The sequence below is a fragment of the Pseudoliparis swirei genome, chromosome 16 (assembly GCF_029220125.1).
Source record: "Pseudoliparis swirei isolate HS2019 ecotype Mariana Trench chromosome 16, NWPU_hadal_v1, whole genome shotgun sequence".
Classification (NCBI taxonomy): Eukaryota; Metazoa; Chordata; class Actinopteri; order Perciformes; family Liparidae; genus Pseudoliparis; species Pseudoliparis swirei.
The window spans coordinates 6,457,665-6,481,414 of record NC_079403.1 but is presented as its reverse complement, the minus strand read 5'-3'; the positions used below and the strand labels follow the sequence as shown (position 1 = coordinate 6,481,414).

General features: G+C 44.0%; 1 protein-coding gene across 1 annotated transcript; it reads left to right on the top strand.

Moving 5' to 3' along the window:
* The first annotated feature begins 14,851 nt into the window (after nucleotides 1-14,851).
* On the top strand, nucleotides 14,852-20,438 carry LOC130206555 (dermatan-sulfate epimerase-like protein). Its single transcript, XM_056434584.1, has one exon. The coding sequence runs from the start codon at nucleotides 14,975-14,977 to the stop codon at nucleotides 18,611-18,613; it is 3,639 nt and encodes a 1,212-aa protein (XP_056290559.1). The 5' UTR covers nucleotides 14,852-14,974; the 3' UTR covers nucleotides 18,614-20,438.
* Nucleotides 20,439-23,750: the final 3,312 nt, after the last annotated feature.

Genomic DNA, 23,750 nt, shown 5'->3' with positions numbered 1-23,750 from the left:
GATATAGCAGCGAGGGCGGCGGTGTTGCTTAGTCGCTCCACCTTCGCCATCTTAGACCGGCGGTCGATCTCGGAGACGTTCCCCGTCGTCTCTCCAAAATAAAATGGAAAATAAATTCTGAAACGCGTCGTTCCTCATTCTCGAACATTTTCTGAAGCGTCTCCTTAATGTTTTTGGCATTGTGATGAGAGCTGAACTTCCATGAGTGATGATGAACACAACATTTATATTGGTAGTTCATCCAGCTGCTCAGTGCAAATTAATTTTTTTTGTTCATATTGTGTGCGGTTAACAAATAATTTTCTTTTTATATTGCACTCAAATTAGGTCATTTACTGCGTTCCTGGTCACATCAATTTAAAATCTGGACCAAATTGTTTTGATTTCATTCAATTACAATTAGGCTAAATAAAAAGCCTTAAGTTGTAAGTCCAGTCCGGGCAGTCGTTTTCTCTCGACAGGGAGATCTTTCCTGTCCCGAAGGCGGAGGTCAGAGATCCTAGGCTCAAAATGTCACGGGAGTATTAGGGTGGACCCAAATGCACGACTCAGGAGACAGAACTGGAAAATAATTAACTTTACTCCAAGTACCGGCAGGAGCAATACAGACGGGAACAGATAAATACACTTTGTAACGCTGGAGGGCTTGGTCAAGAAGAACACAAAACAATCTGGCAGAGGACAAGTGGGAGTGAGGGAGCTAAATAGTGAGGGACTAATGAGGGGATGGGCTGCAGGTGAGAAGGGCGTGAGGACCAGGTGAAGGGAATGAGGGACTAACGAGGTGATCAGAGGCAGGTGAAGGGAGTTGGACTGACGAGATGGGAAGCAGGATCTGGAATGACAGGATAGTTAGTGACAGGATGAAAACAACTACTACAAAAAGGAAGGTGTGGAGCTAAACTGTTACACAAAAAGGTTGGTGACCACTAAATTAGATGGATTGGCTCAACATTTCGTACAGACGTGATGAACGAGATGTCTCCACAGCGTTTGGATTGATTGTATGGACATGTTGCCATACACACATTCATGTTCCCCTCATGATCAATTAAAAAAAATCTTCTTTTTTTTTTTACCTCCATCTAGATCCATCAGTGCTATTCCTTGCTTTATGACCACACACCTGCAAAGCTTTTGACGCTTTTCCTTCAGCCTCATGTCCTTTGTGTCCAAACTGTCAATCTCTCAGCATATGCAGCCCTGGGTACCACTGGAGGATTATTCTTTGCACGGTAAAATGGTTTAATTAACCATAAAGTGACAGAAGTGCTGGACTCGGGGCGAAGGCTGTGCCCTGTTTCAGTAGAGGTCGGCGCATGAAACGGGTGTTTTTTGAGGGAACATTTCCGTCTGACAGAAACTCAGCGAAGCAAACGTTTTTAATTGTCTGCTTTGGAATTTCCTTGTCAATGTAATCACATTACAGCGCTGTCATTGCATCTCGCCGCCGAGCAATTTCGAATAGTGGCATTTACGCATTGCCATGGTCATTTCATTGTAGCAGCAGTATATTGACAATACAGTTTCTTTTTTTTCTATTTCATTTGCATTTTATATCTTCTTTAAACCTTTCAGCTATTTCAGCACCTTTTATGTTTATTATATAGTTATCCTTTACTGTGCTGTATATGCTGCGTCGTATGCAGGAGTTTTGAAGGAATTTATTCCGTTCACGATTTAATTATATTTCCTGATGCTATGTTGTTTAAAATAATATCAGATTAAAGTGTAAGTTTTATTTCTCAAAAAGCTCAAAATGCTGTCCCCCCTCCACTGAAGAATACAATTATGGTGAAGAAAAAGTTAATTTGTTTATTTATTTGGGCTAAAAGAGGTCAATTATACGCATCTACAAATACAAAATTCAGCCTAAAAAAGAAGAAGTTTCTACTGTAAAGTGCCACAAAGTTGCCAATATCCCAACATTTCCCCGGCTGTGACCTCAGTGTCCTCAATGGTGATATGGAAATGTCCACAGCAATGTCTCCACCTGATGGCATGCATACTGTACATTAATAATAAAATCAAAAAATTCCAACTTTCCCTCTCCTCACCGGAGGTCTGTGGAGCTCAATCATCGGAGCACTTTGACACACAATACTATGTTACCCTGCCGAGTGGCGCAGAATTGAAGCTGCCAATCAAGAGGCAGGAGCCTGAAGCTAATCAATCCGAGCAGGCCGGGATGTGATTTTCTTTTCCTCGTCGACGGTTGAGCCCGTTGGATGGTTTGGATTCGCTCACCTCCTGCAGTCTGTGTGAATCACAGAGCTATTATAACACATGTAAATGTCTCTCGCACGCTCCGTTTGAAAGACTGTCGTGCTGTTGCGCCCCACATTTACATAAAATTAGAAGTAAATGATAAGCGGTGGTTGTTATTAATCTCACAACGCGGCCGGGGGTTGAACGGGACCGTTTGTTTAGCGGGACATTTGAATCACATTGCGATGCATTTCTTTAAGTCTATAGATGGAGATGAACGTTTCTACTGAATGCTACAGATACATGACAGTGGAACAAAAGGCGTAATAATTATAATTAGAATCACATTGTACTGTTTAAAAGACAAGCGCTCAATGAAAAGCTTCAACCAGGTGTCACGGGGAGTGTAACAGGGTGAGGCTCAGGCGCAGAGAGACAGAATGGACAAAATATATGTAACAAAAAGGCGCTCTTTAATATAAACAAGGTCCAAAAGGGCAGGCAGAGGAACATAGGAGACACGGAACATAGGAGACACGGAACATAGGAGACACGGAACCGGGTGTTACACCAGGAGGTTAGCTTATTTCATTGGGTCATAGCCTAGCTCAGCTTAGCGCAAAAAGGGGGGAAACAAATAGCCTGTTAAATAGCTATTGAATAATAGCCAGGGTTAAAAAGAAATATTTGACAGCTAAATATCACTAATCATCATTAGTCTGATTAATGGTGGTTGTGTGCTCCTGACCAATCACAGTCTTGCAACATAACATTTTTCCCCGTTTCGAGTCTTCAGGGGAGGCGAAGGCTGGAGGTAGCTTCATAATTACCACAGACATTACAGCGTAAAGAAAACTAATATGAATATTTCCAGAATATTTAACTAATGATGTAACTTGAAGCCTAGAGTATCATAATAAATATTCCGTTTTTACCTTCGCATTGAAAATGCGGAAGGTAATGTTTTGATCGCCGTGTATTTATTTATTTATTTGTATGCGTGTTATTCGCATAAGTAAAAAAGTATTAAACCGAATCGCATGAAATTTGGTGGGATGATTGGTTATTATCCGGGGACCATTTGATTAGATTTTGGGATCGATCGGGTCAAAGGTCAAGGTCAAGGTCATGAAAAGGTCAACATTTTCTTTTTACCATATCGCAGTCAATTTGTATCCAATTGGCATGCAAATAATGCCAAAATGTTCATAATTCAATGCCCAATCTTGTGATATGCGAAGGTATGCGCTCTACCGAGTGCCCATTCGAGTTTATATATGTTTTGAAAAATAAGTATTACAGTAATTGCTATTTGCCGCAATATATTTATGTTATTAGTGTATTTTGTTGTTATTACTGAGGGGCATTAACGTCAGAATTGTTCTGTGCTGGATCATCCTATTTATGTCCTCATGAAGAGTCAAAGTTCAAAGAATTGGCATCTGAAACTTGCTAGTTTTACTCCTCACCTTCTTACAACGATGGACCAGCGTACCTGGGGGTGTGTCAGTGTGCTGTGACATCACTGGTCGGTGTGTTTACAGGTGAGACGCGACTCTTTAATATTATTTATCTGTAATAGGCAATGCAGTCGACTCTCTTCACCACTTACAAACACCACACATCAGAAATGTCACGTTTCACTCCATCTCCGTGCTCATAGAAGTACATTTTATAACAAATTACTATTTTGGTGTCAACAAAGCACACGTTGACTCAATGAGGAGCTCGGATACAATAGTCAAGATGTGCCAAGACATTTCCAATCTCCAGACTTGATGAAAATTAAACATTTGTTCATTTGTGAGTCAAGACAATGTCATTGAGGCAGCATTTCTCAGCCCGTGCCATCATGAATATGGAAAGCCGAGAGTACCTCTCACAATGATCACATGAATAGTAATTAGCACGAGCTCTGCTGCCAGAGAAGAGGAGATACAAACCATCGGAAGAAAAAGCTACTGAAGGCTTCGGCACTACGAATCATTGGAGGACTCATTTATCGGAAGCTTTATGAGTTCAAAACACAGTTTTCTCAACCTGGTAGTTTGATGTTTGACAGTGTCAGAAATGTGTCTTAAGTGTTGCTACCCATGATGCAATTCAAGTGATTTATGCCACTTTGCAAGTGACTGAAGACGTTCACTTGAAAGTCTTTCCACGCATTCACACAGTTGTTCCCTCAGCGGGAACATTTTCAGTGTTTTTGGAAGAAACTTCTGAATTAATTAAGAAATCACACCAGGAGACGGCAAGGGATTTTACTTCAAGACTCAGGAAGGCAGCCCCCTTTTTTCTGGTGAGGCATCCTTCAGTGAGGACAAGTCTGTGTTCATAATTTCATTTTTCATCAAAGTGTGTTTTAATCTTAACGTTCTCAGTGCGCCACAGACACATCTTAACCGGGAATCCGCACTCCTCATCATTTATTTGATTCCCTGCTCGTCTTGCCCGAGCTGTTTGAAATTTTAAAAAATCAGACATTTGCTCCAGCAAATTTGTGCACGACGGAACTGCTGACTGTGCATAATTATATTTAAAAAGTGTATCATTGGCTGTGGAAGCGACTCCCACGGTCCGAATGAAATGCATTTGAAGTGTGTTACCGGTATCGCTTGAAGAAGATCGTGGAGCAACATCCGGTTGCCTTTTGGTCCGACTTGAAACGCAAACAAAGCAGGGAACATGTGACCTCAGCCTCGCCGGAGAATTATGCAGACAGCACAGCGGCTCCTGGGCACTCCGAACCCTTTGAAGTCAGAGTGCCCGTGGCCTGCAGGGCTTGCTTCTTCAGGCCTCCGAGCTCCATTATGTGTCTGCCAGGAAGGGAATAGTGTCAGTCTGACAGTAGGGACATGTGGAGAAGAAAAAAAAACCTCAGAGAACAGAGGGAAATGAAAACAGGTTGATGGCTTTCATGTATTTCCTCCGACCAACCAAGAGTGAGTCAGAATTGGTTGTAAAAAGAGTTATTATATAATAACAAGACTGGAGCTGCCGGTCGTCTCCCTCCCTCTGGATGACCGAATAGTTCCAGCAACCCTCCGACACACTGACACCGAAGTTGACCTGTGAAGTTGAGTTTGAACCTCTACCTGTAGCTTTCTTCTTGTTTTGCACCTTTTTCGTACAAACCGAATGAATCATTATGAAAATGTCTAAAAATGTGTTATATTTAAACATTGTACGAACAAGTAGAAGCACAACTCCAACCTGGCAGTGCTATGTTTAGCAGGTATAATGTTTCCATCCACACCATGTAAGTGAAGTGAGTGAGCCAGTTAGCACCAAACACAAAGTAGCATTGGCACATTTAAATGTTTTTCCGTTGATGGCCTAAGAGGAAATGTTCAGGGATTGCATTTCATTCTAAGGCCACCATAAAGGTCCCAATCCATCCATCCCGCTTATCCTCATTAGGCTCACGGGGTGCTGTAGCCGATCCCAGCTGACATAGGGCGAAGGCAGGGTTCACCCTGGACATGCCGCCAGTCCATCTCAGGGCACACATAGAGACAGACGACCATTCACACCTACGGGCAATTTAAAGATCAATTAACCTGACTGCATGTCTTCGGACTGTGGGAGGAAGCCTCACGCTGCCACGGGGAGAACATGCAAACTTCACACAGAAGGACCGCCCCGACCGGGAATTGAACCCACGGCCCTCTTGCTGTGAGGCGACAGTGCTAGCCACTACACCACCATGCAGCCTCAATCCAATTTCTTAGTAATCCAACCAATGATTATCAGAGATTCACTAAAGTTTCTATGAGTCACCATCAGGCACGAATATCTCTACGAAATGTTACGTCAACCAATCCTAGGGTTGTTGAGAGATTTTACTTCTGGACATAAATATCAAAGTTGCATTGGCATTACAGGAAAATTCAGAGGATCACCATGGTCGTTATGATTGATCCTCTGGGATCCACGTCTACATGTACACAATCACGTCTCAATCCATCCAGTAGTTGCTGAGATATTTCCGTCTGGACCAAAGTTGTGGACCAGCTGACCGAGAAAGTTCGGAACCTTTTATGTCGAGATATTTCTCTAATGACAATAACACCAAAACATAACAAACTAGAATGGGCACTCGGTAGAGCGCATACCTTCGCATATCACAAGATTGGGCATTGAATTATGAACATTTTGGCATTAGTTGCATGCCAATTGGATAAAAATTGACCGTGCTATGGTAAAAAGAAGATTTTGACCTTTCCATGACCTTGACCTTTGACCCGATTGATCCCAAATGCCCCCCGGATAATAAGCAATCATCCCACCAAATTTCATGCGATTCAAGAAGATTTTTACCTTTCCATGACCATGACCATGACCTTTGACCCGATCGATCCCAAAATCTAATCAAATGGCCCCCGGATAATAACCAATCATCCCACCAAATTTCATGCGATTCGGTTTAAAACTTTTTTTGTTATGCGAATAACACGCATACAAATAAATAAATAAATAAATACACGGCGATCAAAACATAACCTTCCGCATTTTCAATGCGAAGGTAATAAAACACACACACACACACACTTTTCCCGAGGGGATGATTACTTGCAAAGTGATTTGCCCTGAAAGGCCACCATTCAGAATTCCTTGGCAAGAACACAGGAAATCAATGGGAACTGCAGATTAACTTACACTTGCGGTTGTTGATGGATTTTAATTCGGGCCAAATAGTCTCATGAATGTATGTAAAGCTCTCGCACACCGGTCTGCGTACACATCGCAGACGGAACTGGGTGAACGGGGCTCGGCTGAGGGAGATGTCTGTGCTCTCCTGCCAACATATTGCATGATGTGAAGCAGGCCCAGTTATCTCTGCTCTGCTTCTCATCTCGTAGTCCCTTTTCAGCTTCCCACCGGATGCTGCCGTGAGTGACACTGGGAACTCATCTCCTATTCCCCTGCCTCACGGCAACGTGTCAGAAGCCGATGAGGTGTCGAACCCAAACTACGAGAAGCAAGTTTTGTCCATTTGAATAATGTGCACCTGTACGAGAACACAGGATCTCTCCCGGCCTTTTTGACGTGTGCGCTGAGAAAAGGTGACTCCTGACAGCATCAGATAAAACCCCACTCACGGAGATGGAATGAGGAGAGGGAGGGTGGAGGGCGGGCAACATCGCTGGAGTTGTAACCTCACCCAGCGAAGAGCTAAACCTCAACTCTGGCAGTAAACGGTGTATCACGCCACGGTGGGATGTTTAATTTGGCACTCTCTGAGAAAATCCCCCCCCGTCACTCTTTGGGATTGGAATTAGTTTTGAGAGCTGTTTACTCGCCTCTGTACAGAGTCAATGTGTTCGTGGGTTACACAAACCAATATCTGCATAGCCGTATCCGCGAACGGGGGAGATATTACAAAATCAATCTGAGCCGACGAGGCACGTTGCCGGAGACGTGAGCTTCAATTGGCTTTAAATTCTGTTCACGCGTTTTTTTTAAATAGATTTTGTTACCTCTCATAATTCTAATGATCCTTTTGGGAATGCTGGAATTAGCATCCTGAAATATTCATGACATCTTTCAGAACTTGTATTGTACATCTCCGAGGACTTGAACAGGTACTCTATCAACGCCGCCTGTGTTCCTACATTTTTCATGTGCACTGTGCAGCAGAACTCAGATCAGTGAATGCTCGACATTTCACACATTTCAGATACACACATTTCATCCCTTTAAACTGATTAATTCTCAAAATATATCACCCTGAAGTGATTTAAAGTTGATTACGCATGTATCTAATTCTGGCTTATTACATCTCGTCTTACTTCCATCATTTCTTTTCTACAACTACATCAGAAGAAGACACAGCAGCGGTCAGATCTAGAGAGTTAACCATCTTGTACCCCCTGATATGCAGAAGAATATATGTTAAACATGCCCTCCTGATAGCAATTTTTTTAATTTCTAATTTCCAATTTTGAATTTTGAATTTTTGAAATTTCCCCACTGTGGGACAAATAAAGGAATATCATATCGTATCATAACCCTGTGAACAGATCTTGCTCTTATTTCATATTTATCCTTCCCCCAACCACCTGTACATGTGTTCCCACCCACACATAACTCGTATATACTTATGCGCTGGTATTGAGAATCATTTACACACTCGTCTTGACCCCCCCCCCCCCCACCTTGTAAAATGTCAATGTCATTTCCTGTTTCCTGTTGCTCTTTGAAAAGGAGTTTTGAAAAGGATGGAAGAAGTGGTTGTAATAATAAGGAGATATTCCAACAAAGAATATTTCATCTATTATTATTGCTTTCACATCGAAATATCACAATGTCCCCTACATGTTTTTGTCGTATTACGACCCTCAGAGATAGCAGAATAACTTGAAATATGAATAAAAAATAGGAAGAAGGGCCCCTACTCGGAATATCTATCCACATTATAATAAACTGTATTTAACCTGTATTTTCTTTGACTGAGGCCACGCGTATATGCTTTTAAAAATATCTTTCTGTGTTGAATAACCTGTAGCACTTTGGCGTAGGACGAGGTCATCCACACGACTCTCTAAAGATACGTGGAAAGAAACTAGAAATAAAACACAACACCTTCGAGCTATCGCTGATGAAAATGAGATTCAAACAAATACAAGACAATACCGTCGTGAAAAAGTTCCCTCAGCGTGGAGCGTTTCCATTCCTGAGCTCGTCAGGTAAACTGCTTCCTGTTCTCTGGGTGATGTGTAATGGTTTTTCGAGGGACCACAGTGATTCTGAAAGCCCCCCCCCGAGAACACAGCAGGCGCACAGGCTTGTGTTGAGGAGTCGACCGTGATTGACAGACGGACTCGTGGAAGGCATTGAAACCATCTTTGAAACATGAACAGTGGGAGCGAAATGTTCCCCTCTGCCTCTACCCAGAGGGTCGGATGCAGAACACCTGCGTGCTGAGCAACCTGAGGGCTGTGTGTGTGTGTGTGTGTGTGGAGAATTGAAATTCTCTGCAGGGATATGAAGAGGAGAGTCTGGTTCACACCTCCTTTTGTTTCCAGCATGGCTTTTTCTTTTTTAATAAGGGCACACTGTCAGCACACACATCTCCTTTCAATATGTATCGCTGGAGATTTTAATTTTTTAGTTTTTTTCCACAAGCAAAGCCAAGATTTGCAAAGCTTTAAAAAAAAAAACGCCAGTCGCCACCTGCCATTCAACGGCGCTCTCAGGATTCCTGTCTGACACGACGTCTCGGCAATCTACCGTTTATCTTTCCCCATCAGATGCGCTTCAGATGTCGCTCGGCAACCGGCGCAGAGGAACACCCCGAGGACCTCCTGCTCAACCCGAGGCCGAGCAGCTGCCGGGGTGAGAGAGATTGGATTGTTAGTTTACTGTGGTTTGTCATCGCTCAATCTTCCTCAGCACACCCAGGCTTCCTCTAATTGGGGTGCTCAGTCGAACTCGACCTCTGCGGTACAGGTCGAAAAAGGGGAGGAATCGACAAGCGGGCGGCGAACGGGAAGAAGTTCTTCTGCTTAGTTTTGGGAGTAAAACTTCAAGGGATGGCGGTCGTGTGCAACCGAGAAGCATTCCTCTGATCCGGTGACGACGGGACGAAACGCAAGTGCCACTGAATGGCGGTCAGATTAGTCAACGGCGCTCTGCTGAGAAACATGGAGGTTGAACAGATGGACCGTTAATGGAAGTGAACGTCTGAGTAGAGCGTACAGCAAAGGGGTCAAGCACAGAAATGTGTCCGACATTTTAAAATCTGACTTTGTTTTCATCAGTTTAATTTACACCTGATACAAGCTCCAGCATCTTAAAACAAGGTAGGTTTAAGAATCTATTCTATATAATTGTGTATATATATACATATAAATAAATATATAATATATATATATACATAAAATATATATTCTTGGTAATTTTATATATATATAAAATTCTGTAGAATCTAGAATGTTATGTGTATTTTTCAGAAGAAAGAAAAAACTATATACATTTATATATATATATAAAATATACATAATATACAGTATATACCTAATATATACATAAAATATATATTCTTGGTAGTTGTATATCCATAAAATGATATAGAATCTAGAATGATATGTGTATTTTTCAGAAAAAGCAAAAAACTATATATATAATATATATATATAATATTATATATAACATATGTATAGAATATCTATATTCTTGGTCATTTGTATATATATATATTATATATGGCACTCAGATTCTTGGATGAAGAGTGCCTTACAAATGGAATCCATTATTATTATTATTATTTTCAATATGTATAAAATGGTATAGAACCTATAATGTTATAATGTTTATTTTTCAGACAGAGCAAAAAACTCAGGAATTGGGGGTGAAAGAGTCCTTACCAACAGTTACTATACTGTCTAATCCTGATTTCTGGCAATTTGTAACCCGAGAATCAAACGCTGCAGTAGTTGACGTCAAACTAATTTAAAAGTGGCACAGAGAGTAAATAAGGACATATTTTCCAAAGCTCAAACATGTCTACTTGTACAAATTGAGATCAGTGCGTGAGGTGCATCCAGAAGCACATGTGGTTCAAACTTGTAGGCCGTGGAAATGCAAAGAGTCTTCCCTCTGCAGAGAAGCAGGAGGTGTAATAGTGGGTCAGACTTTTCAGGCAAACAGTCAAACTGAATGCACTCAAAAAAAAGGAATATGAATGCCAAATGTTGAGGAGAAGAGCTGGAGGCCTCAGCATTAGCCAACTGGGAGATGAGCCGGTAGTTAGAGTTCAGTTTTCTGCTCCAAAATATGCCACATGTATTATGTATAACTGTCTAAAACCATTGAGTTAAGGCATTTCTTTTAAAACCATGTTACTTTGGTTTGGAAGGCAACACGTGGACACTCAAACAAAGACATTTCATCCCCATTCTGGTTTCTGAAAGGACACGCTCACCCTTCTTTCTTCAAATATACAAACCGTAACCTTCCGAGAGTATCTACAACACAGAGCCATTATTCTAAAAGTGCCACCAATTATTTCTAACTATTAATCATCACTGAAGGGCAAGTTAGGGCTGATTTGTTCCTCTGCAGAGCAAAGTGGATGCAATGAAGGAACATAATGCTAAAAACTAAATATGTTGGGCTGTGTGATCATTTCCCTTTTTTAAAGTTAATTAAAAATAAGTTGTTTTCAGGTTTCAATCGTCTTTCTTGATTCATGAAGTGAGATGTTTTTTTTGTAGATGAAGTGATTTGACGTTAAAAATGATTCTTTCTTTTCTTTTCCAGTGCATGTGGAGACAACTGTGTGTGTGTTCCCTGCAGCCATCATATTGAAGGCCAACTGTGTGCCTGCAGCGTGCGCTTTTATACCGAGGGGAATAATAAGGAATAAAAACCTCACGCAACAGTGTCTCCGTGGGATAGATGGCATGCTGCCGAAAGAGGCATGTGAAGTACGGTTGTGACAGAGATGTTGAGTAGAGAGAAAGCGATCCATCATTCAACAAAGATGCTGCACAGAAACCTAATATCCACAGACTGAGGTGATCAATGAGACCACATGCACGGTGCAACGTGTTCGGACGGGCACGTGTCACACATTCCTCTGAGGCGGAGACGCTTTTGAGGATATTGGATGCTTTTATTTTCTATTGCCTCAGGAAATGTGTTACACAGACACGCAACTGAGACTGAAGGTAAACGGCATGTGAAGAGACATGTCGGGCCAAAGAAAGAGGTTCATTTCTATTTAATGTTCATCAAAAGGCTATTATGACATTATTTGTGTTTCATGCATTCATGCCGTGTGCCTTCAAAACTGCCATAAAGACTCATCATAATCAGTCCTTACAAGAAAATAATTTGAGGAGATCAGTGAAGGCAGACGAGATCCTGTTGAAGCAAGCAGCGTCTAAATATATAATATAATATAATACGTATATTTCCTAAACTACTCTCAGCTATCTTACTGAGTTTACTTTTAACTAAATGAGCTATCTTTAGCTAAATGAGATACCTTTAACTAAATTAGCTACTTTTAACTAAATGAACTACCTTTAGCTAAACAAGCTACCTTTAGCCAAATGAGCTACCTTTATCTGAACGAGCTACCTTTAGCCAAACAAGCTACTTTTAGCCAAATGAGCTTCCTTTATCTGAACGAGCTACCTTTAGCCAAACAAGCTACTTTTAGCCAAATGAGCTTCCTTTATCTGAACGAGCTACTTTTAGCCAAATGAGCTTCCTTTATCTGAACGAGCTACCTTTAGCCAAATGAGCTACCTTTAGCCAAATGAGCTACCTTTAGCTGAACGAGCTACCTTTAGCCAAACAAGCTACTTTTAGCCAAATGAGCTACATTTATCTGAACGAGCTACCTTTAGCCAAACAAGCTACTTTTAGCCAAATGAGCTTCCTTTCTCTGAACGAGCTACCTTTAGCTAAACAAGCTACCTTTAGGCAAATGAGCTTCCTTTATCTGAACGAGCTACCTTTAGCCAAACAAGCTACTTTTAGCCAAATGAGCTACATTTATCTGAACGAGCTACCTTTAGCCAAATGAGCTACTTTTAGCCAAATGAGCTTCCTTTATCTGAACGAGCTACCTTTAGCCAAATGAACTACCTTTACCTAAATGAGCTACCTTAAGCTAAATGCTCTTAGTGAATGAGAGTTCCCTGTGACTGTGGGTCAGTGGGTAGCAGGTCCGTCTTTCAATCAGGGGGTTGGAGGTTCAATCCCCGCCCTAGTCGATGTGTCCTTGAGCAAGACACTTAACCCTGAATTGCTCCCTGTAGCTGCATCTACTGTGTATGAATTTAACAGGATTGTAAGTCGCTTTGGACAAAAGCGTCAGCTAATTGACACGTAATCATGTAATGTAGATGCTGAACAGTTACGCAGCATATGTGTCTTGGGCTTTTATTGTGAAAGGAAAGAACAGAAGGAGTGGATCTGGTAAGAGCTCATTTTTTTGGAAGGAGTAATAGCCTACCATTTGTTTCTTCAGTCTCCCTGTTGTTGTTTTGTTGTTGTTGTTTCTTATTTAAGGGCAACTCATAAGCCTCATCTACACTATAGTGTACGTTTTGGATATCTCTTTTCCGAACAGCGTGATTGGTTAATGCCTTTATTTGCTGTTAAAGGGCCACGTTGGTATTTTGCCACCGTCATCAGTCTCAAAATGTGAATATATTCTTTTAAATAAGATGTCAACGTAATAAATAGTTTAGTTTTGATCTGGGCTTGATCATTTTCTCGCTATGAGGAAACCAATGTCGCTGCAACCAGAAGCGGCCTCGCTTAGCTTTAGCACACACACGGGAAGCATGTTGCAGACCGCTGGCTGTGGAAAAAATCATTAACACATGGAGAAAGATTTGAATATATTAGGAAATACTTTTCCTGTGCATGTTGCTATACAATGCCTGTTTTAAGTAGATCCGAAAAGAGTGTTTTCACAACCACTTGTGTGATGTTGCCTCTGTAGCATAAGCAATATAACATCATAATGAGAGAGAGAGCGAGAGAGAGAGAGAGAGAGAGAGAGAGAGGATGAATATTCATCCTTCCCACTCTCCATGCCACACAAGGCTTCTGAAGTCACGGCTCCCTCTACAGTTTGTTCAGTGGAAATGTTCCACCTAGTGAAGGAAAAAAAAACAATCACACACACACACACACACACACACACACACATGCACACGCACACGCACGCGCACTCAGAGGGAGACGGGTCCGGAGATTACGCGCAGCCTTTACTTGTGAGATGTTTTTCTCAATCGGTCGCGGACGCGCACGAATGCCCCGCGGACGCGCGTCCATCCACATCTGGATCATTCATCTTCGGGGGAGCGGCTGATTCACTGGTTCCCGCGGACAGCCCACGAAACGCGTGGCTCATTCTTTGAATACTTGCGGAGTGACGACAACTTTCCCTCCTTTTTTTGTGTGTGTGTTTTTTCTTCTTCTTGCGGACTTCGCCCAACTAAAAAAGCGCGGAGCTCGGGGGGTGGAAACGGACCGCGCGGGATTTACCGATGAAAACGGATCAATTTGCCGATCAGGATTTGCACATTTAAAGCAGCGGGCAGTTTTGGAGTCGGAGGGAGGGAGGGAGGTGGTGGAGGAGGAGGAGGAGGAGGAGGGAGATACCAAGCAATGTTATCTGCGGAGATGCGTTGTTGGATGAGGTTCCTGTCCGCGGAGGTCGCAGCTCGCTCGCGGTGCCTTTGGGTGACTGAGATTGGACCGGACACCGACTGGGGCTGACTGCTGTTGGGGTTTTTTTTGGGAGGGGAAGAGGAAATGTTCCGATGGGTGAAGAGAGGAGAGCGATATGAGTTGCCGGCGCACGCGATCGGGGGAAGATCGCCAGTCTTCACGAGCACGCGTGTTGTGACCACTGTGAGGACGGAGGGAAACGTGCAGGATGTTTTTTCTTGGATTTAAATTCAAACCGGACCAGAGACATCTTCCCACCGTCAGACATTCACGTGCAACGTATGTGATGCGTTTCGTTGCCTTTGCGAACTGTTGTGAGATTGTTACAAGTGGACGTGGATAGTGTGGTTTTTCTTTTGCAGTAAAGTTTTTTTCTTCTTCTCTTTTCTTGACTATCATGAATGGGACGTATACTTTTTTCCCTTTTTTTTTTAAATGCTGGACTCTTGCAACTCAATAACTCTATCTCACCTGGACTTTTATTCTGAATCAACAACTACAGTTATGGGACATTTCAACAACACTTTTTTTTAAAAACACATTAATTATTTTTAAATGCACTAAAATGTATTCAGAAATGCCCGGCAACATGGCAGTCAACTGGGTTTTGTATTCTGTTTTTTTACTGCCACTATTCGCAGTGGGCGCTGCTTTCTCGGGGGTCTTCAACGCCTCGGACAGAGACATTTTCACAGATGACTTGCTGCAGGTGAAGCTCACACAAGCCAGAGCGACCGAGCAGTGGAAACTCCTCTCCTCCGATTCCCACCCCAACCTATATTTTAACCAAGTGGATGTGTTGCACTTGAGGCAAAGGTCCACCACCACCCACAGTCACATATTTAAAGTCATCCGGGCCGCTGCGCTCAGCATGTTGGCAAATGTTCCCTCTTACATGCCCCCTGCGAAACATGCAGAGTTTACGAGCAAGTGGAATGAGATTTATGGGAACAACCTGCCTCCTCTGGCTCTCTACTGCCTGCTGCGCCCAGAGGACTCTGCTGCCCTGCAGTTTCTTATCAAGTTTATGGATAGGATGGCTGAGTACCCCGACTGGAAGGTGACCAGCGCTCCTAACGACGAGGTCCCCACGGCGCACTCGCTCACTGGGTTTGCTACAGCCTATGACTTTATTTACTCCCGCCTGGACGAGCGCCGGCGGGTCGTTTACTTCAAGAAAATTCGCTCTGAGACGGAGGAGCTGTTTGACCTCTCAAAGCACAGAGGGTGGGGCAAACAGTACCTCCAAAACCATCAAACCACCAACATATTAGCCGTCCTGATCGGCGCAATCGTGGTGGGGTCGCACGACGACCGGGAGTCGATGATCTGGAAACAAGTGGCAACGAACTACATGGAGAAAACGATGTTCCTCCTGAACCACGTTGTCGATGGGTCTCTGGATGAGGGGGTAGCGTACGGGAGCTACACAGCCAAGTCCATCACCCAGTACGTCTTCTTAGCTCAGCGCCATTTCAACATCGACAACCTGCAGAGCAACTGGCTCCGGGGACACTTCTGGTTTTATTACGCCACTCTGCTGCCGGGCTTCCAGAGGACAGTGGGCATCGCCGACTCCAACTACAACTGGTTTTACGGGCCGGAGAGCCAGCTCGTTTTCCTCGACACTTTCGTCATGAGGAACGGGACGGGCAACTGGCTGGCTCAGCAGATTAGAAAGCACCGGCCCAAGGACGGTCCCATGGGGCAGTCGTCCGCCCAGCGCTGGGCTACCCTTCACACGGAATACATCTGGTACGACTCCCTGCTCACGCCGCAGCCGCCCCACGACTTTGGGAAAGCCAGGATGCATATTTTCTCAAACTGGGGCGTGGTTACGTACGGCGCCGGCCTCCCGAGCGGCCAGGGTAATACTTTTGTGTCCTTTAAGTCGGGCAAGCTGGGGGGCCGCGCCGTCTATGACATCGTCCACGACAAGCCGTACTCCTGGGTGGACGGCTGGAACAGCTTCAACCCGGGTCACGAGCACCCGGATCAGAACTCGTTCACGTTCGCTCCCAACGGACAGGTGTTCGTGTCCGAAGCCCTCTACGGTCCGAAGTACAGCTACCTCAACAACGTGTTGGTGTTCAGTCCGTCTCCCACCAGCCAGTGCAACGCGCCGTGGGAGGGGCAGTTGGGGGAGTGCGCCAAGTGGCTGCGCTGGACCGACGAGGGGGTGGGCGACGCCAAAGGGGAGGTGATCGCCGCGTCCTCCCACGGGGACACCATGTTCGTGAGCGGCGAAGCGGCGTCGGCGTACTCCCCCGCCATGAGGCTGAAGAGCGTGTACCGAGCTTTAGTCCTGCTGAACTCGCAGACCCTGCTGGTGCTCGACCACGTCGAGAAGTGGAGCGACTCGCCCGTGAAGTCGCTCAGTGCTTTCTTCCACAACCTAGACATTGACTTTAAATACGTCCCGTTCAAATTCATGGACCGATATAACGGCGCCATGATGGACGTGTGGGACGCTCATTATAAAATGTTCTGGTTCGACAGCCAGGGTCACAGCCCCGATACCAAGATCCAAGAGGCAGAGCAGGCGGCGGAGTTTAAAAAGAGGTGGACTCAGTTCGTCAATGTCACTTTTCCAGTGACGGGCCCAGTGAGCAGGGTAGCGTACGTGTTGCACGGCCCATATGTCAAAGTCTCCAGCTGTAGATTTGTGGATAGCAGCGAAGACGGAGTGAGGATTTCTTTAACCATAAATAACACGGAGACGATCGTCTCCATCGCGACAAACTACAAAGACATCGGCGCGAGGTCGACTTATTTAGGATTCGGAGGTCACTGTAAAGTTGAGGATAGGAATCAGATCACTCGATTTGGCCTTGGGACTCAGCTCATCCCCAAACCAATCAGCGGCAACAATCAGCTGTTTGAGTTTGGCTTCGCAGTCAACGTGATCGCGGGCGTGGTCCTCTGCGTGGCCATCGTGTTCCTGACCCTGCAGAGAAAGTTTTACGTCTGCTTCAGCCGGCTGATGCGCTACGCCCTCCTCTCGGTGCTCATCCTGTGGATCGCCGAGCTGCTGTTTGTGTCCAACAGCTGCGATCAGCTCCTCTGCGGGGTCAAATGGAAAGTCGCGGGCGGCAAAAGCGAAGCCGACGAACAAATCAGGCTGTACGAGCAGCGGCGGCTCCCCCTACCCACCGTCGTCGTGACGACCCTTCCCGGATCGGGGTCGGAAATACTCAAGCACCTTTTCTACAACAGCTCGGACTTCGTTTACATCAGAGTCCCCACGGAGCACGTGGACGTTCCCGAGACCGAGTTTGAGTTCGACTCGCTGGTCGACGCCTGCGAGTGGTCGCGGTCGGACGCCGCGCGGGGGCGCTTCAAGATCATTCAGGGCTGGCTGCATTCGCTGGTTCGCAACACCAAGATGCACTTGCAGAATATTCAGCTGGCAGAGGGCAGTCGGGTCAGACAGCCCCAGAGAGCCGGCGCCTCTAGGGACGGAAAGAAAAGGTCCGGGAGGAGAGAGCCGGCGTCTGAGCTGAAGGGCAAGCTGAGAGCGAGCCTGGACCGGGATGCAGAGTCCGTGAGGGAGATGAGGCGGCACGTGGCCGAGTACCCCAACGCCCGCGTGGTCCTCAACCTGCGGAGCGGAAGCTGGGCGCTCAAGCTGCCGTTCATCCAGGAGGTCGTGGGGTCTTCCCTGAGGACGATCTACCTGGTGAGAGACCCTCGAGCGTGGATTTATCTCATGGTCTACAACAGCAAACCCAGCCTCTACGCCCTCAAAAACATCCCGCAGCACCTCTCCTTGATGTTCAAGGGGGACGCCGCGTGCCCGACCGCGGCGCCGGAGTTCCAACTGATCCGGAGGCTGCTGGCCCGTTCCGAGAGCGACCCCGTCCTCATGCTGGCCCACCTGTGGCGGGCTCACACGGCGGCGGCGCTGCGAGTCAGCGAGAGCCTCCCCGAGGAGTCCTTCCTCCAAGTGAGGTTCGAGGACGTGGTGGACTTCCCGCAGGAGACGGCGGAGAGCATCCACGCGTTCCTCGGGGTGCCCGTGTCGCCCGCCGCCCTCAACGAACTTCTGTTCACCACCTCCACGAACCTGTACAACCTCATGTACGAGGGGGACATCTCCCCGGCCAACATTAACACGTGGAGGCAAAATATGCCGCGAAAGGACATCAGACTAATAGAGGACGTGTGTGGGGGCGTGATGGGGAGGCTGGGTTACACCAGCTGACCTGCTGCTGCCGGTCGGCCGATATCGAACGGTCGAGTTTGACCGTCGCTGCCATCGAGTTCCGCAAAGGTTTATTTTGTTGTCTTTTTTTGTTGTTGCACTGACCTTAAATTGAAAAAAAGAAGAAGACGTTACGAGTCGAGGAGAAACCGAGTAGCATTTCTGTCTTGTTTTTCTTTCTTACCCGCTGTGTTTGTTTGGGTGTTGTACAGACAACAGATGTTCGCGAGGGAGGAATATTTTACGTTAAAATAGGTGAGCTCATGTTCCCTTCACGCTCACCTGTAGCACTTTTTGTCCCGAGCGAGACTTGAGACGAGAACCCGGCGTACATTGCGTTATTGCAGCGGCTCGGTCTCGCCGTGGAGGTTGTTTACTGTTTGTCTTAGTGAGAGATGAGGAATGAGAGTTTGGCTGATCCCTAATCTGTGATGCCAGAGAAATGTTTGCGCAAAATCCATTATCTGTTTTAAATGCCTCATTAGTTCTTTTTCTGGTTGGAAACAGATTTGTTATGAAGCTCATTAGGAGGAGGAAGGCTCGCGCTTATTGACAGACTTGTAATTTGTAGCTTTGGGAGATCATTTCATCACAAAGAGCAGTCGGGCTGTCAGCTCACCATCTGAACTCCGTGTTGAAAACTCCAAAAAGCTGTCAGAGGAGCAGAAAGCGGCGCTTTATTGCTCCAATATAGACGAGTGAATGAAACAGATTATATTGTCATCTTGCTCAAATATGTCACGACGGCTCGGTGGCTTAGCACTTTCTCCTTTGATTGTGTGTTTAGCGCATATTCCAAAACTAAGTGTACTTTATGCACTCGATTAACTCAGAAATATAAGACGTCTGAAAATACGTGAATCTCAGAGGAGATTATGTGAAGAAGAAAGAAAGTTAGAAGTATTTATGGGTTCCATAGACACATATCCCAAAGGATAAGGACTGAATATGATTATTTTTCCTCCCTTTGGCATTTATTGAATTAGATCAGAGGAATGTGCTTAATAGGAATCAAAGTGAAGAAGAAAAAAAAAAATAGAAAACTGTCAGCCTTGACACATTTCTAGTGAAAGCAATTTCCAAAGTATCCCCCTCAGCTACTCATATTAATCTGCAAGATGCCATAACTGAGGCGTACCCTGTGTGTTTTATTGTTGTGCTGTTTTCACTGTAAAACCCTGAAGGATATGCAAACAATATTCCATTTCCCGTCGTGGTCAATCTCATATCCGATGATCTTTTTTTGGGGGGGCCTTTGTCGTGAGAGAGCTCCGAATGGGCTGATTATGATTATGAAGTATCGCTTCGAGAAGAAAAGTCAGAGACCATTTCGACCCTGTGATGCTCTCTGTGACGGGATATGCTGTACTGTAAATGGATCACATGTAACATGCAGATGGTTCACTCAATTAAGGACCGCCCCCTCCTTTTAAACACACATACTGTGCCCATTTAGAAATATCCATCTTCCCTCAGCTAGAAACCGTCCCGTTTGTTTTTCCTCTCTCTGCGAACGCTGAACCGCCGTCGACTGCCTGGAAAAAGCCGTTTGATGTTCGTGATCTTTGAATGTGTAGACTTGGCAGACATGCATTTCACTTTGGTGTTGCAATCCCGTTACCAACTCTGTTTTTGTATTTTGCTCGTGGGGATACGGTTCCTTGCTTCTGTGGCCTTGAATTACAATCATTCTCTTTACAACATTTTTTTCTTCTTCTTCTTCTTCTTCTTCTTCTTCTTCTTCTTCTTCTTCTTCGGGCTCTGGGGCAAGTGGTGGAGGGAATGTAAAAAATATAATAAATTCATGAATATATCGGCAAACAAGTCTTTTGTTCGTGTGCACGGAGCTATTAGCGGGAGAATATCAAGAGTGTTAATCCCCGTGAGATTAGCCCTGGTATGCTGCAGATAGTGATAGTAAAAGTTAAACTACTATAATCCAACAGTGCAAAAGAGACGGCGTGTGTTTCTATCGTCCCCGTTCACCATGGTTACCGCAAGTGGTGAAAACGTATGCAGACATAAATCTCCGCCGCTACGATTATTTAAAAAAGAAACTACCTTTTTATGAGACGCGGATGACAGAAGCCTAATTGCTCGTGTGAGTGACGTGCACGACAAGGGGAAGCCAGCAATTAAGAACGTGTGAGGCAATTTCTTCGTCGTGGGACCTTAACAGAAGCGGGCTTCGGGGAAAACAACAACAACAACAGCAGCAGCAGCACGCCGAGTCTGGCGTCTGAGCCTGGTGAGCCGTCGTTTCATTTCTCACCGGCTCTTGATCCTCGGTGTAACGCTCGGCAGGGAGCCGGGCGCCTCGTCCTCACGCCACCGAGCACGACATCAAGCAAAGGGCTCGGCGAGCGACTACGAGTCCTGACTCGCACTTATATAATATAGGTCATGAAGAATCTCCTTATTAATACTCGTGTTGAGCTTCTTGTGGTTCGGATTCTTTAGCTAACGGTGGTGGAGAAATACTCTTTGTTCCCAGCGCTGTAAAGGTCCTGCATTGAAGTATAAAAGTATTAGCATCAGAATATAACGACTACAACAGTTAAAGTACTCCGTTTGCATAATGCATATTTTGCCTCATGGTTATTGATGCATTAAGTGTCCATTTCTGTGTCGTTCAAGCTGCTGCAGGTGGAGCTAATTTCATCCACTTTCAATACCTCATCTAAAATAATGTATTATTTATGTTCTTCATTGATTATCTAAATCTGCAAAAACTACAGCTGTGAATTACATATAATGGACAAAAAACGGTACAATATTGGCTTCAAATATGTTGTATAATTATAAAGTCACATAAAACCGGGCAGCACAAGTACCTACGCACTGCCCTCAGGTATCGTACTTGAATACATGTACTTAGTTACTTTACACCACAGGAGTCAATAACTTCACTTCTATGGAATCATGCATCTTACTTTCACGCCTTTTATTGGATTTTATCGGCCACTTTCTCATAAAATTGGAGTAACGGTCAGTTAATAAGTTGCCGATGCTCCCGGGTTTTCTTTATGTCGTATGTATCATCCTCCTGGTGGTGGAAAGTAAGTAAGTACATTCACTAGCATTGTGCTGTTGATATTATAATAAGGTACTTTACATGAGTATTTCCTTTTTAAGTTACTTTATACTTCTGGGTCACTACATTTCAGGAGGAAATAATATATATATTTACAATAATTCAAACAATAAAACTAAATTAAAAAAACAGATATAAATAAATATCTCAGTGCAGGAAGAGACAAAAAGCCAACTAAGCTTATTTGCAGCCTCCGCCTATATAATATTTAACATTTTACAAAATTCCGAACATGACACATACATAACTAGAACGGGCACTCGGTAGAGCGCATACCTTCGCATATCACAAGATTGGGCATTGAATTATGAACATTTGGGCATTAGTTGCATGCCAATTGGATATAAATTGACCGTGCTATGGTAAAAAGAAGATTTTGACCTTTTCATGACCTTGACCTTGACCTTTGACCCGATCGATCCCAAAGTCTAATCAAATGGTCCCCGGATAATAACCAATCATCCCACCAAATGTCATGCGATTCGGTTTAATACTGTTTTACTTATGCGAATAACACACATACAAATAAATAAATAAATACACGGCGATCAAAACATTACCTTCCGCATTTTCAATGCGAAGGTAATAACATCTCTCTCTCAGAGGCCATGAACAGCTTTGTTTATTATACTTTTTGAACAATGTTCCTGATAATATTTGTTTTGAAAACTTCTGCCTCATAACTGCAGAACACTGCAGGCCACAGTGCTTTTTATTAACTATTTAACAACAGCTGGAGACTTGCATAGATTATTATAAAATAATCCATACATAACTTATTAACATTACATTGGAAAGCAACTAATTATTGATTTTTGCTATGACTCAGCTCTTTGGTAATGAATTTATGATCATAACTTCAAACCTAATGGCGTACTAAGCCAATAGATCATCAATACATTGATTGTGGTCCAGATGGCCTGCAGCTAGAGAGACAACAGCACCCACAATGCTCTTAATAAAGCCTCAAGCCACATCTATAAATAATTAGTCGATGGTTTATTAACCATTAATGAGGCTATTGTTTACAAATTCATAAAGGCTGCCTTCATAAAGGCACTGGGTTTATATTTCATGATACCACTTTCCAATAAGTCAATCTCTTTATAGGGTTCATGGTTGTTACTAATGACTTCATTAATAGTTCATACATCCTGCTCTCATACATTATCATTCATATTTTTAGAAATCTCTTTATCTCATTTATCTTTTATACTCTAAATATTATAATCTATTTTAAAGTAAGAAAACATCATCATTCATGAATGACTTTATTGCAGACTTGTGGATTTATGAGAAAGTGATACACATGAATTATGAATGACTTTATTTGAGTAATTTTTCAAAACTGGTCTAAAGTTGCTCTTATTTCAACTGATCTCTAACTAATTATAATGATGAATTAACTATGAACTAAGCTGTTATTTTTAAGGAGTGCCTGATAAGAACGCATTTCTGATGGCACACAGATCACATGGCACATTAATCTTCCCCATGCAGCTCAGCTGGCTGACACGTCTGTAATCTCGTCGTTTTAGAAACGGGCTAAAAATAAAACTATATGTCACAGTGTTTACCTCCCATCTGGAAAATAACACAAAATATGCTTCATGTAAACCTTTTGATGTCTGATCACAAAAAGCAGATTTGCAGAACTTCATTCCGTCTCTGTCTTCTCAGATTACAGCGCGGACGTTTGATGAACGGGAAATATACGTAATCATTGCATGGAATCAGGGATTCACATGGAAAATGATTTCGCATTATAATCTTGTTTCGTGCTGCAGCCTCTCTCTCTCTCTCCCTATATCTCTTTACCTCTCTCTCTCTCTCTCTCTCTCTCTCTCTCTCTCTCTCTCTATATCTCAGTCTTTACCTCTCTCTACCTCTCTCTTTCTCTCTCTCCCCCTCTCTCTCTCGCTCTCTTTACATCGCTCTCTCTCCCTCTCTCTACCTCTCTCTCTTTCCCTCTCTCCCCCTCTCTACCTCTCTCTCTCTACCTCTCTCTCTCTTTCTACATCTCTCTACCTCTCCCTACCTCTC